Source organism: Crassostrea angulata, chromosome 1 (assembly GCF_025612915.1).
Source record: "Crassostrea angulata isolate pt1a10 chromosome 1, ASM2561291v2, whole genome shotgun sequence".
Taxonomy (NCBI): domain Eukaryota; kingdom Metazoa; phylum Mollusca; class Bivalvia; order Ostreida; family Ostreidae; genus Magallana; species Magallana angulata.
In genome coordinates this window covers 46,725,746-46,739,734 of record NC_069111.1, presented here as the reverse complement: position 1 = coordinate 46,739,734, position 13,989 = coordinate 46,725,746, and the positions used below count along the sequence as shown (strand labels likewise).

Below are 13,989 nucleotides of genomic sequence, written 5' to 3'. Positions count from 1 at the left end.
TGTCAGACAACTTTACTCACCCACTTCCTCCTCGAGATCCAATATGGTGTCCATCAACTCCTCGCGGCTCTCCTGTCCTTCTTCTTTTGCATCCTTCTTTTCCTGAGCGTCATTACTTATATTCTGCTGCAGAAGTTCGATTTCTTTCGTCAGTTCTGACAGTTTCAACTGCAGATTCTGGTTTTCTAATTCAAGAGCCTTCAGTTTTTGGTCACAGGTTTCGCTGTCATGTTGATTTGCCATCTCATTGTCTGCAAGTGTAGAAGTTATGGGATCTCTCAAGACATCAGTATTAGAAATAATGTGTGCTGTGTCTGTTTGATCCGTATGAGAAAGCGAATGATTTTCATCATCTTTCGAGTTTGTAAACATTACATTAGCATCACTTAAAGATGTTTTCCCAATCATTTCAACATTGTTCTTTGCAGGCGATTGACGGCTGCTCTCAAAAACCTGACTTTCAATTCGTATAGGACTCTTGCTTTTACGTAACGAATGACCTTGTTGATCTTCAAGATCATGCATTTTCTCTTTGAGTTCGGAATTCTCTTGCATCACATATTCTAAGTGTTTTTTAAGGTCAACAACTTGCGAATATTCGCTGTCAAAGGAGTTCGTTTTTCTGGGTTTGCTCGATTGCCTTGTTTGGTAGTTACTCAGCTGTACATATAGGCAACTGATTTCACGCTCCTTTTCTATAATCCTCCACCTCAAGTCGTCTGCTTCTAGCCTCATTTCCTTCATTTTGTCTTCATAGTACGCATTTGGCGAAGAGGGTTCGGGTATGACATACAGTTGCTGATCTTTTTCCTGAATAAGTTTCTTCAGATTTGCTATTTCCTCTTTCAGTTTTTCGTTTTCGTTTCCAAAGTCTTGAATTTTCTTTTTGGACAGAAGCAAATCTTGTTCATTCAAATCCAGCTGAACCTTTAGCTCCACTTCCGTTTCCGTTACCGCGCCACCTTGCGTCGGTTCTTCCCGTCTTGTGACTTGCGCAGTCGACATTTTCTTGAGTTGCTGTATAAGCGTGTCGTTTTCTTCTTCCAGTTCTTCCAACTTCTTCCGCATGGACTTCGTTTCTTCCTCTGCAAACTTGAGTTGATCTTTGAGATCAGTTTCTCGCTCCATGCTGTCGTACAGGTCCCTCATCAGCTGAGAGACGTCCTGATCCTGACTCCCCTGTTTGCCTATTCTTCCAAGGAGTACCTTTACAAATTAAAATTTATAACAGTTAGTAACGTTAACATTTCTGACGAGTTTTAACTATGTTCTACGATTTCTCGTAATCCCATGTATTTTGCGTGTAATGTCCGACTTCGTCCTAGACAGCAGAGTTTCAGAAAGGTATCAAACTTTATACTACGTTTTTAGCACGCTTAGGCATGTTTATATAATTTAGAAAATTAACTTCAAACTTTAATGATTTTATACATTTAGGATTATGCTTTATTAAGGGTATCAGAAAATGTCATTCAACGGACTTTCCCTCTCCCTGTAAAAAAGACCGATTTTTTCTTTAAAATTAAAAGGGTTTTAATATTGCATCCAACCCCATATTGGGCCGGTATATAACTTGGTTTCTTTTCTTTTTCTATTGTTTGTCTTTTTTTTCTTTTTTTCTTTTTGAAAATTATTGGAATCTTTCTTGCAGTTACAAACTGCATGCACATGCATGAAGACTTATACTGCATCAAGAGAGATAATCCTTTTTTTCAAATACGTCTATAGGCTCTCTGGACGCCAAATGATCAGTAGTAATTAAGTCATTTCTATAATTTGGGAATCATAACTTGATCGTCAAAATCGTATTGTCCTTTACAAAGGACTATATAGGATAAGGGCCTAAAATGGCTCCCTAAAATGAACATCATCATTTTCCTATCATTCTTTGTTTTCTTTGTACAGATATGTATGTGATATGTTTACATAATATTCATTTTGGTTCAAGTGCCCACAATTTAGAAATATGACATTGTAAAGACAACCTTTTCCCGCCATTTCGGCATTTTTAGCGTAAACAGCTTGTTTTCAAGCAGTTTTTCCTTCCGAAAACATAGAGCGCATTCTTGAACAAATAAAATATTATATTTACATTCTACTGTGTTTTTCCATTAAATTGGGTGATCTTCAAATGCCTCTAAATGCAACAAGTAGTCAAAGGTCAAATTGACGAGTTTTATTATGACGTCACAAACGTTGAACGCTGTAAACTGCAACGTCACAAGCGAAAATCAAAGTTCACGCTTGTGGCTGTTACTGTGGCTCTTCCATTAATATCAACTTACCCTTAGGATAAGATAGGAATTTTAAGGTATTAATCACATTTGCAGACAAGGCAAGAAGTTAAAAAAATGTAAATATAAGCATTAAATCATGATTTTTTGAAGTATACACTCTCATAACTGCAGCGGTGTGTGCATACAAATTTTCATAACGCGCTAACGCGCATTACTCAATTTGTATGCACACACCGCTGCAGTTATGAGAGTGTATACTTCAAAAAATCATGATTCAATGCTATATTAATCAGAGATGTATCTAGCCAAGACTAATAAGTGACAAAAATATTTTCCTTGTTCAAGCATGCGCTCTATATTTCCCATTCGTAAATAGATAAGAAAAATGTCAATTTTTGGCTAATTTTGATTGAATTATAGAAATAGCGTCACTTCTGACGTCATATACTACCAGTGAGTGCAAATAAATCAAAATATTTACATTCTACTGTGTTTTTCCATTAAATTCCGTGATGTTTAAATGCCTCTAAATGCAACAAGTAGTCAAAGGTCAAATTGACGAGTTTTATTATGACGTCACAAACGTTGAACGCTGTAAACTGCAACGTCACAAGCGAAAATCAAAGTTCACGCTTGTGGCTGTTACTGTGGCTCTTCCATTAATATTAACTTACCCTTAGGATAAGAAAGGAATTTTAAGGTATGAATCAGATTTGCAGACAAGGCAAGAAGTTAAAAAAAATGTAAATATAAGCATTAAATCATGATTCTAACGCGCGTTACTCAATTTGTATGCACACACCGCTGCAGTTATGAGAGTGTATACTTCAAAAAATCATGATTCAATGCTATATAAATAGATGAAAAATATATTTTATATCAACTCTTCTAAAAAATTAGTTAGCATTTTATTGTACCCGAAACACTTAAAAAATGGCGAATTATGGGGGCCAAATTTAACTCTTATCATATATAGTTCTTTAGATGCAAATTTTGATTCCCAATAATTTAAATTGGTTAAGGACATTATCTTCAATTAAAAGTAAATATGTCGATTACCTTGATATGTACGATTGCATTAAGTTACCTAAACAAGGGTCTTTGCCTTATAATGATTTTTTCTTTTAAAATACCCAGAATATACATATAAACATCATTGTGAATTAGACTACTCATCTGTTAACAACAGTTAAACGTGGTCCATGAAAGAACCTGTCTTACTGTGACAAATTAAATCTTTCACCTTAGAATTTTAAAAAAAATTATATGAAATAATTTTCCTAATTTTGAAATACATGTAACTAGTTGTATAATCATAAGAAGTTATTCTCTCTCAATCACTATAATTATATCTTACCAATTTTTTTTTACCGTGTTATCTGATTATTGGTCAATGAGACAGAGTACACATATATTGCATTAATCTATAACATATGGTTCAAGATTTTCTAAACGAGCTATATACTTAGATTATACCTTTTCTTATTTTGTGCCCCTTTCGCGTTCTTCCTATATTAATTTTGAGACGATTTTGTTCGATCACGCTCTACAGACTTCCCATTGCGTCATTAATAACCTTTTCTGAGATTTGTTTTGATACGAATCCCGTGTACCAGATGCGTGTGTTTTCAATCAAAGATCAAGAGACCGAGGTCAAATATATCTCTACAGTTATCAAGACATGCTTGCAAGTACAGATGTATAGTTATTCGGGTTTTCTTTCTTTCTTTTTTTTGGGGGGGGGGGGGGTTATTACAAACTGTTCATTCTAAATACATCTTTTAATCTTTTACACTTTCCATTGTTCGTACTTAATACATTAATAACCTTTGACAAAAGTTTCACATGGGCTGGGCTGCGGGTGTCCTTTAAAGGTGTACTCCTGTAAAACGAAGTTTACCTTTCTGTACATATATGGAATCTACGCATGATAGGTGGATAGCTATTGAATCATTTTATCTATCAATATATTACGTGTTCATAATAATCAACGATGAACGTTTATATGACAACAAATCTTAAATGTATTTAAAACGTTTCAACAACCATATGACATCCTCCAGAAAGTACATTCATCACATTTACATTTTAAAGACAACATTGTGAAAAACGTGCACCTAATCGAAGTTTTCAATATATTTTCATATATATATAAATCTAAGATAAGCGTAATGCATCCTTTGAACTGGTGTTTTAGAAGTATGACTGTTTTATCAAAAATTGTGCGAGGGTATCGATCTGCTTTCCATAAAAATAAAATCAATACATTGAAAGTATCAAATATTAGTATCGACATCTTGTGTGTAAATGATTAAAGAGAGACAACTCGGGATGGTTAAAGAAAAAAGCAGGATAAAAATATCAGTCGATAGATACATATTTCTTTGTACATACGGCAGGGCTGATGGATTGTACGGCTTATGAAATTAACATTGAAAAGTAATATTGTATACTTGTCCTTGGGCTTTGAGGCCGCTGAAAATGTAGTTTTGATCGCCACATAAATGAAACAAAATAAAAAGTTTATAAGGATTGGTCAAAACTTACAATGACTTTGTGATCATAATATAGATGGCTCCATACTAGAAAGTGTAGAATAGTGTCCCTCCAGTTGACGGACGATGTATCATATATTGGTACACAGGCACATGTACATGTAAGTATCGTGGCTAGAACAGAAGGTTACATAACTCTAATTAACAGACCAATCAACTGTAAAATTGATTACGTAATGTAGATTGGGAATACTCAAGGAAACCCACTTGGCTAAAGATGTCTTGTTTCATTACTGTGGTATTTTGTTTTTCGAGTCAAGTAACATTGTGCAACATTGTACAGTTGTATAAAATCAGAGCCAAAACAATTTGACCTAAAGCATTATCATGATTGTTGTACAATGCGCGGTATTGACTATTGTTATGAATTGCTGGAACACATTAAGCAGTAATCGAAGGGAAGGATTTATTTACTGATAATACCCCTCCCTCTGGACTGTAGACATAAGTCATTGCACAGGGAACTTCATCACGTTTTAACGTATATATTTGAGTTGTACATCAGTACATGTACATGTACGATATTCAATCCTTCAATGTTCATTTTAGTCCCACTATTTCAAACAGAGACTTTAATCTACTTAATATACATGTATCAGAAAATATAGGACACAAAATTAGTCATGATCCCGGCTTTTGCCAGCAATCCGACGGGATCGAGTCTGTTGTCATCAGATCGATACCATTTCACACCATGACTAGAAATACGTCACACCGTCCATATGTCTGCATTCCGCAGACGACGTGGCTCCATTAACCCCGCTGACCAGCCCCCTGAACCCCCTACACGTATAGCATCAGTGATTCTCTCCTTGATAAAGACAACCAGGATTGTTTAAATCTTGGCGTTTCTTTAGTTACCTTGGCAACTGAATGTACAACTATATTTAGCACGGCTGCCAAGACTACACACGTGAAAGATCTTTTGTTTGTAAGTCATACGAGAAAACCACAAAATAATGCAACTGCAGTGTTATGGCATAAAATGGGCGTTCGGTTTTTTGTAGAAACTGCAGCGCTACTTAGTGTTCTTGATTGTTCAATCAATGTCACGATACTCCTTTATAAAATACATGTACTGGTAACAACAGTCGATATGATATCTTTCAACTTTATTTCTCTTGTAAAATGAACGAAGGGTTACAAATTGAAAACGACTGCAATTTTTATGCCAATTACAGTAGTGAAAAAAATTTAGGTGGGGGGGGGGGGGGGTGTCGACATCTCTAATCAACATAATCGAAAAATATTTAAAAACATCCCAATCCTCCAGCTTCAACGGGCCAAAATCATGTTCAATTATACCTCGTACATTGCAAGTGGTCATTACGATGGTAACTCCCCCCCCCTTCTAATAAACCCTAATCTTACAAAGCATGATATTACTGAGTCCCTCGTGTCCGAGTTCACGTTTCCAGATATTTGCATTGAATGTTCTCTGATGTCATTATAAGCTTATTTGTCACAAACCAATATTCTTAACATATGTACATGTATATTTGAATAATAATTTATGTAGTATGATGTGTCCAAACCTGATGAATTCTGGGTTTTTTTCACTTTAGTCAAAAGAAGGTTATACATAATATGTAAATGTTGGAAAATACAATGTATGAAAAAGTGAGTGGGAGTCGTAAACGTTACATTTTGACGTACAAAATCTCAAGAATGGTAGAATAAATGTATCAACTATTGAAAACACATGATCAGGCATTTTAATTGTCAATTATGCAAAAACCATAGAAAGACGTTTTTATTTTCAATGTCGTATTTTAAACTGGTATATGCAGCGCAATATAAGATGTAAAGAATATCAGTGCTGCTGGGGAGAGTCAGTCGTAAGAAACTGCATGTACAACCCTGACAGAATATGAAATTACAGTACATGTGTACATAAAGTTTCATCTTTTAATTTGCATATTATTTATTCAAATATGAATTGAAGAATTTGTGGAAGACGCAATAAGAAAATGATTATAAGACAATGTAAAGTTCCATTCTTGTCAGCATTTGCGAGTTCAAGTTAAGTCTATTCGTTCATACCAAATTCTTGTCAGCGGTACAAAACTGGAACACTTCAGATTATTGCGTGGACCCTGAGGTCCACGCAGAAAATATATAAGGAGGTTAAACCGGATGCTATGGGGAAAATTCAGCCTGCGCATGAACTAGCCTGGTTCCTGTCCGTAATGGGTAGCTCAGGGAACCAGGCTAGCACAAGTTTATCTGAATCGGGATCGGGATTCCATGCCATATGCACACATAAGTTCAAAGGGCGCTGTAATTGTAAAGTTGCCGGTAAACAGTAGTCAGTACAGAAACAAAGTATTCCTTTTAAAGAAATAATCGGCATGTGATATGAACTGTCAGTATTGTAAAATAAGTTAATGTTATGCCGAAACTACAACATGCATCAAATAGCATAATTTGCAATGTTTTGTTGTTTTCCCATCGTCGGTGACCCATGTTTGATTCACATCGATTCTCTCCATAGAAAACTTGTGGACTCAAAACCGTGGTTTGCGACGATGTTGTTTTCCGTATACACATGTAACTTAACTTTACTTTTATAGTAGGCGAGGCTAGAGTACTTCCCGATTAAAATTTGTTAAGCATTTAAGTGTGATTGAATAATTATGTCACTGTTTAAACGTTTAAATCTCAAGAAAAATGCATCAAAATGTGAAATTAATTTAAACAAAGCTGTCACTGCATAGTTAACAAAGTAGTGTGAATCGTAATGTGTGCACAAATAGTAGAATTCGCCGAATACCTGATACTATACATGCAGACTTCATTCATAGATAGATCATAATTATTTTAGAAGTATGAACCCTTTTAATTCTGAGATAAAAAGTAAGGGCTATACATATACGTTATCCAATGTACAAATTTAGTGGTTAAAAGTAGGCGGCTAGAGTCGGTGGAAACTTTGATAATCTTAAGGCTTTCACGTTTTCGTTGGAAACACATGCAAATGGTCCACGTATTGTAGTCCTTTTTTTAAAGGACAGCAACTTGTTTGGTAATGTTTGCGCCCATTTTCACCAAAATCAAAGCGAACAGTAGTACGTACGAATGAAAATCCTTATCCTATCATATTTTGAAATCGACTAACATTGTCTTCATCTATTATTTCATTTGCTGCTGGTTTTAGGCGATAGGATTTTCTAAAATTATACGTACATATGTACGTATTATACTTTCATGTTAAATACCGAAATCTGATTGGTTTAGACGCAGTTGGTAATCCGTTCTATTAACCTCAGCGTTAGCAACACACTTGGCAACGGGTAACACAACGAATTGTTACATGCACGTAAATTATGCGCGTACGGTTCGCCGAAGAATTCATTTCATTTCTATATAAAAGCAGTAAAAGTTTCTTTAAAATTAAGACATTCAGTATAATAAAATAATTAGTGCCTGTTTGGGAGGGTAACTGTTGAAATTGACACCCCTCGAAAACCATTGTCAACCTCCGCTTCGCATCGTTTGACAATGGTTTCCTCGGGGTGTCAATTTCAACAGTTACCCTCCCAAACAGGCACTATTTTTATAATGTATGACAACTTTTAAAGGCAAAATATAAGTATTACAGGCCTGTATATGTACACGTATATCTGTTGTTACATTTATATTGAATAAACAGGAAAATCAACTGTTATTTTTATCAGTAGGATAGCATGGTTGGATCGTATTTGCTTTTTACTTGAAGAAAGAATTGAATTAATTGATAATTCAATAATACACACGTAATATATAAATTACGCCTGGGAAAACCGAGATCTATTCGAACCAATTTCCTGAACATCTGACAAAATAAGTGCATGGTCAATTAAGTGAAGGATCAGGGGGCATCTGGCGGGAAATTATGATGAATGGCTTGATAAATGTGTAAAACAAAACAAGGCAGTACTAACACAACCGTTTTATTTGACCAGTGGAATTCTCTCTTTTCTATAATATCCAAAACATCGATCCAAGAAGAACTGCCATCAACAAAGAACACACATGCAAGCTTTGCTTGTAATCGACGAGGCTATATATTACTACGCCAACTGACTTCATGCTGATGAAATCATTGAATGTAACATGCATATATATACTATGTAATAATTAGAATGAAAGGAGGTGGGCCAGCGGGCCCCGACACATGCAAATCGTTCCGAGCATCCATCATTTTACAAACTTTATCAGCAATGACAATAACGAGATTAAAAGGAAGAAAAACATTTTATTGAACAACAGCTTAAATTAATATAGGCATTATGTGGAAGCGTTTTTATTTGTCAATGAAAATTTTAGCAAACTATCGCGAAGCGGCTGAGCAAAAAATACCACACGCCATTAAAATGAATTTTTAAAAGAAAAAAAAGTGCCATGCTTAAAATTAGACAAAAATATAATTACGTGAAAACAACACTTAAAACAAATAGTATAAAAAATTTCACCATAATATTTAGAACTTTGATTCTAAAAAGGGGCTTAGAATAAAGTCTTGTAAAATAAACTTTTTCAGGGTCGTTGTTCGGAACGATTAGCACTTTCGGGTCCTCTCTGGCTCTACCTTCCAGGCGTGCTTTGAGTTAGACAATGGAATGATTTGCGGAATTTCTCTATCCTTATCCTGAACTCTTCACTCTATTCCATTCTATTTCTCTCATCCGTCAATGTAAACTGTATAAATTGACTGAAAATTGATAAATACGTAAATGCTGTAACACAAATTTCTGTCTAAAAGTAAAATACAAAACGTTTAACATGATTGATTTATTTCGATGATTTTTCTAATGAAATATGTTTACCGATTAATTCATATGTCGAGAAATGATTTTACATTTACATATGTGTTTGAATGAAAGATTATTATATCTACCCAAATGAGTTTGTTTAAGACTGTGTAAATCAACAAATTATCTGGTGAGAAATATTAGATGAAGTGCAGCTAGTATCTACTTGTAAATATTGAACAGGGATGCATCTGTTCTACGGCGTTTCTAATTAAGACCGAGAGTTAATTACCTTGCGATCGTTCGCTTCCTCGGCAGAAGGGGTGCCAGCATTTTGAGATCGTTCTGCTAGTTGCCGTCGCAAATCCGCCATCTAAAAGACAGATAACTTAAAAGTTTCAAGATGAGTAAAGAAAGTGGCCCTTCTAATAAGCATTTTCTTGAACAATAATAAAACTGAGAAAAGGCGCATGCATAATAAGCATCTAATAGATTTATAAAATTCCTCTTTATAATCAGATCAATTGATTGAATTTGATATTCCTCTTTACAATCAGATCAGCTGATTGAATTTGATTCTCAATTATATGTGTGCATTTCTATTCAGCTATACCATATACGGAGCTAGGCTATGTGGAAGCTGGGTGGTCAGCATCTTACCCATCGGACTACCGACTACCTTGATTTCTTGATATGATTTGTTAAGCTATAGACTATTACTTTTTAATGAAGAGAAATTCAAAAAAAATTAGCTTTAAAATTTGAGTAATTTCCTACATTATAGAGCTCTTCTTCTAAAGGGATCAATACAGTCTAAGTATGGCAAAGACCACCGAGCCCTGGTCTAGCGTCAGAAATTAAAGAGTGTCGATAATTTTACTGTAGATGATGAAATATCGATAGTTGAACATAATGTAAGTGATTTAAGTGTGTCATGAGGTTCAAATGGCGTTAGAGCTGGAAGATGTGCACGTGTCTACGAACTGTTTATCAAACATCTTCTTTAATTAATTGAATTTCCATTCAAAATACATTTTACCATTAATAAATAAATATTCTAGTATATACACTTTCATACACTCTTTATGTACCAATGTAAAAATGTGCACACTTATGTGCCAGCATGTGTGTTTATCCGTCTATCTCTATAGAATCACCATAGAGTCAGATAAAAAGATTAAGCCAAATGATGAACACTGCTATATCCCACTAGGGAGCAGTAAGCTCGGCCGGAGCTCTCGGTGTAACTGTGCAATATGTTTTGTATTCTGATCGCAGACTTTGTTTACATTTCTAATAAATACACCAGCGTGGAGAAAGAGAGGTCGATTGTTCCAAATTTCTTGGAAAAATATTATGATATCATAACTATAAATCGTGTTATATTTTCTATTGAAGTGCGATGAATTTATACGCATTTTAGAGCACTTTTCTTCATTTCTAGAGAGGCAGAGGTTCAGAGGTTTCCCTGCATGTTTGTGTACGAATGTACTCGACTCTGAGATATAGGGCTTTGGTTTTTCTAGTAAACATGCACTGTTATTGGGCATAAAGTCAAGCAGCCTTTGGTTTCCTCATCAATATGCCAATAGCCTGCTGGGTTTTGGCAAGTTCAGTTAGAACAGAGTGTTATGGTCTTTCTCTATAGAATATATTTTGATCAAGGTTAATTGGTAATGTTTGAATGACTAAAATCATGCATTCAACATGACATCAATGTTTTGCCAAAATCACCCCTCATTTAAGAAAAATGAAATGTGTATTTCAAACATTGATTTATGTTCATAGGTAATGGAGTTTTTATTCATTTTGAAGTTGGAAGGGGGGAAGGATAAACACACCGCGCACACTGATTACCTGATCACGCAATTTGTCGACCTCCATCTCTAACCGGAACTGCTTTTTGTCAGACTGTTCTAGAAGGCGTGTGAGATGGCTGTTTTCCTCCTCACATTTCTGTCGTTTGTCGTCCAAAATATCCAGCTCATCGTGAAGCCTCACAGAAACCTCTTTTGCCATTCGTAACTCGTCTTCAATGCTCCTTATATGAGCTCGTGCATCGGCATCCTCAAACTGATTTTGCAACAAATGAAGTTTCTCTTCGCATGATTGGCGATCAATTTCAACTTGTTCACTCCGCCGTTCAGCTTTTCTTAACTTGAACTGTAAAACGCGACAATTCTTGGCCGTCATTTCCAATTCTCTCTGAAGGTCTCGGAACTCCTCGGCCTCTTGGTCTCGGAAGCTGTCATACATTTCCTCCATTTCCACCTTAAGGTCAAGGATTTCTTGCCTGAGATCTTCGTTTTCCGACTTGATATTTTCAATGTCATTTTCACTTTCTGAAAGTTGGGCCTCCATGCTTTCAATTTCTTCTTTATTTGCTGTTGTCAAAGCCTCTTGCTGTTGTATTTGTTGCGCCTTTAGTTTATCCAAGAGTGTATCGTTGTCATTTTCGAGTTTGCCACATCTATCTGCCATTGATTGAAGCGTATCACGAAGACTTTTAATCGCATTTTCTACCTCAGCTTTTTGCGTTTTGAGGCTGTGTTCAACAGTCTCTTTCTCTTTCAGTCCAGATCTTAACTTGTCGTTTTCGCTTTCTAAAGATTTACATTTTATTTCCATACAACTGAGCTGCTTTTTCACTGTCTCCAACTCTGCATCAATTCTTTTGCCCGCTTCAGCTGAAGTTTCGGGAGTTTTTTCTTCGGACTTCTGTCTCTTTCTATCCAATGACCCATAAGATTTATCATTTTTGTCTGTCTTTTTTAATCCGGTGTGTGTAAATCTACTGATCTTTTCGTAAAGAGCAGACGACTCTTTCTCCTTGCCACTGGTCGAGTTGGTATCCTTCTGAGTTGCCTCTGGAGTTGACTGATTTTTTATTGCCGATTTGCATTGATCATTAGCAGGCGCGGTGGTAGCTGACTTTTCCTTCTTCTGACGCTCCAAGGTATTACATCGGCTCTCTTCCAAGTCAGAGCCGAATGTTTTGGCGAATTGTCGAACTTTGCTTGCATCATCTGTCTTTGATTTGGGTGTATTGTCTCTGTTAGTTAGCGATGACGAGCCTGGTGTCTTTGCATCTTGTTCTTTTTTATCTTTAGGACCAGGGGTCTTGCTTTGAAATTTACTCGCCTTTTCATCTAACTTATTCTTATTATCATCAGCCTTAGATTGTGCCTGTTTACCAATTTGTTTGTTTTCCTCTCCAGATGGCCCTTTATCTTTTGATAGACTTTTATTCTCATTTTCTTTCCATTTTGTTAATGCGCTGGGCGCTGAGGCTACATGTTTCTCACTATCCTTCGAACTTTCAGCTTTTTTGGTCTCAAACCTACTATGAGAAACATTCTTTTGAGAGAATAAACTTTCTCTTCCTTTTGATTTTGAATCATCTGGCGTCTTAGTTGGAGATAGCGGGGATTTCGATTTAAAATCTTTGGATTCTGGTGATTTGATAGACGTTGAACCTGTTTTCTTTAATGGACTAATGGGACTGTTACAACTACTAGTACCGCTTGTATCTTTCTTGGAAATGTCAACAGATAAATTAGGATTTTTTGATTTTGGAAACGTTTTTGGAGGCTCACCTTTCTTTTTTGATGTATCCGTTTCGGATTTCTTTTTCTGCATATCATTTACTTTGTCATTCTCGAGTTTCTTGTCCTTCGCTGAACTGATATCATTATTTTCCTCCTTCGATCCGTGTTCGTCCAGAGGATGAAAACAGTTTCTACACATGTTTTTCCGCCATGCTTGAGGCTCAAAATTAGAACAAATCGGACATATCACTTCCTCTTTAGACTCTTGGGTTTCCTTTTTATCGTCCACTTCTGTCATTTTGTCCGGCGGAGTATTAGTATGTTAAAGATGCGTCTTAATTTCCCCAAATGCAGCGACTTTGTAATTTATACTTCTCAAGATGGCGGAATTCACACTGGAGTAGGGTTTAGATCATTTCACAGTATTCTTTTTTACGGTATCTCCCTATAACATGTGTTATCTTCATCTGTATGTGTATTTGCGCTCTACGTCAACAAAATTTGTGTACTGATTATCCAAATTTGGCTTCTGGGTGACGTAAAACTCAGTTGGTGTAAGCTGATCATGTGCCAGATTTTTTCAGTGAGTGTAGAGTTGGAGGCTGAGGGAAGTATATGTTGTAATCGTATAAATTCCTGTAGAGTGATTCTGTTATTCGTCAGGACGCACAGGCCAACGCACAATTTTACCCCGTGATCAATGATCTCGAACTCTGTTATCCCTAATGAAGATCCAATTAGCTTGATTACTTTGGGAGAATGTATAGAAAATAGAGTAAGACGTACATTTAGGTTTCGGATTCACTTCATACATGACCTTCGTTATCGAATAGCATAAATGTAAATGTATAGGTCACTGAGTGAGACACCAGTCTTGTAGGAAAACTCAAAGCAATATTAATTATAATAGTCGGTA

General features: G+C 35.8%; 1 protein-coding gene across 1 annotated transcript in view; it reads right to left on the bottom strand.

Annotated features, from left to right (window-relative positions):
* The window catches only part of LOC128170399 (centromere-associated protein E-like), a 34,709-nt gene extending 21,137 nt beyond the window's left edge, over window positions 1-13,572 (bottom strand). Inside the window, exons 1-3 of the mRNA XM_052836176.1 lie at window positions 11,383-13,572; window positions 9,818-9,898; window positions 21-1,206 (exon numbers count right to left, since the gene is read on the bottom strand). Of these exons, the coding sequence (XP_052692136.1) occupies window positions 21-1,206; window positions 9,818-9,898; window positions 11,383-13,371 (3,256 nt within the window). The 5' untranslated portion in view covers window positions 13,372-13,572. The remainder of the gene's footprint in view (window positions 1-20; window positions 1,207-9,817; window positions 9,899-11,382) is intronic.
* Window positions 13,573-13,989: the final 417 nt, after the last annotated feature.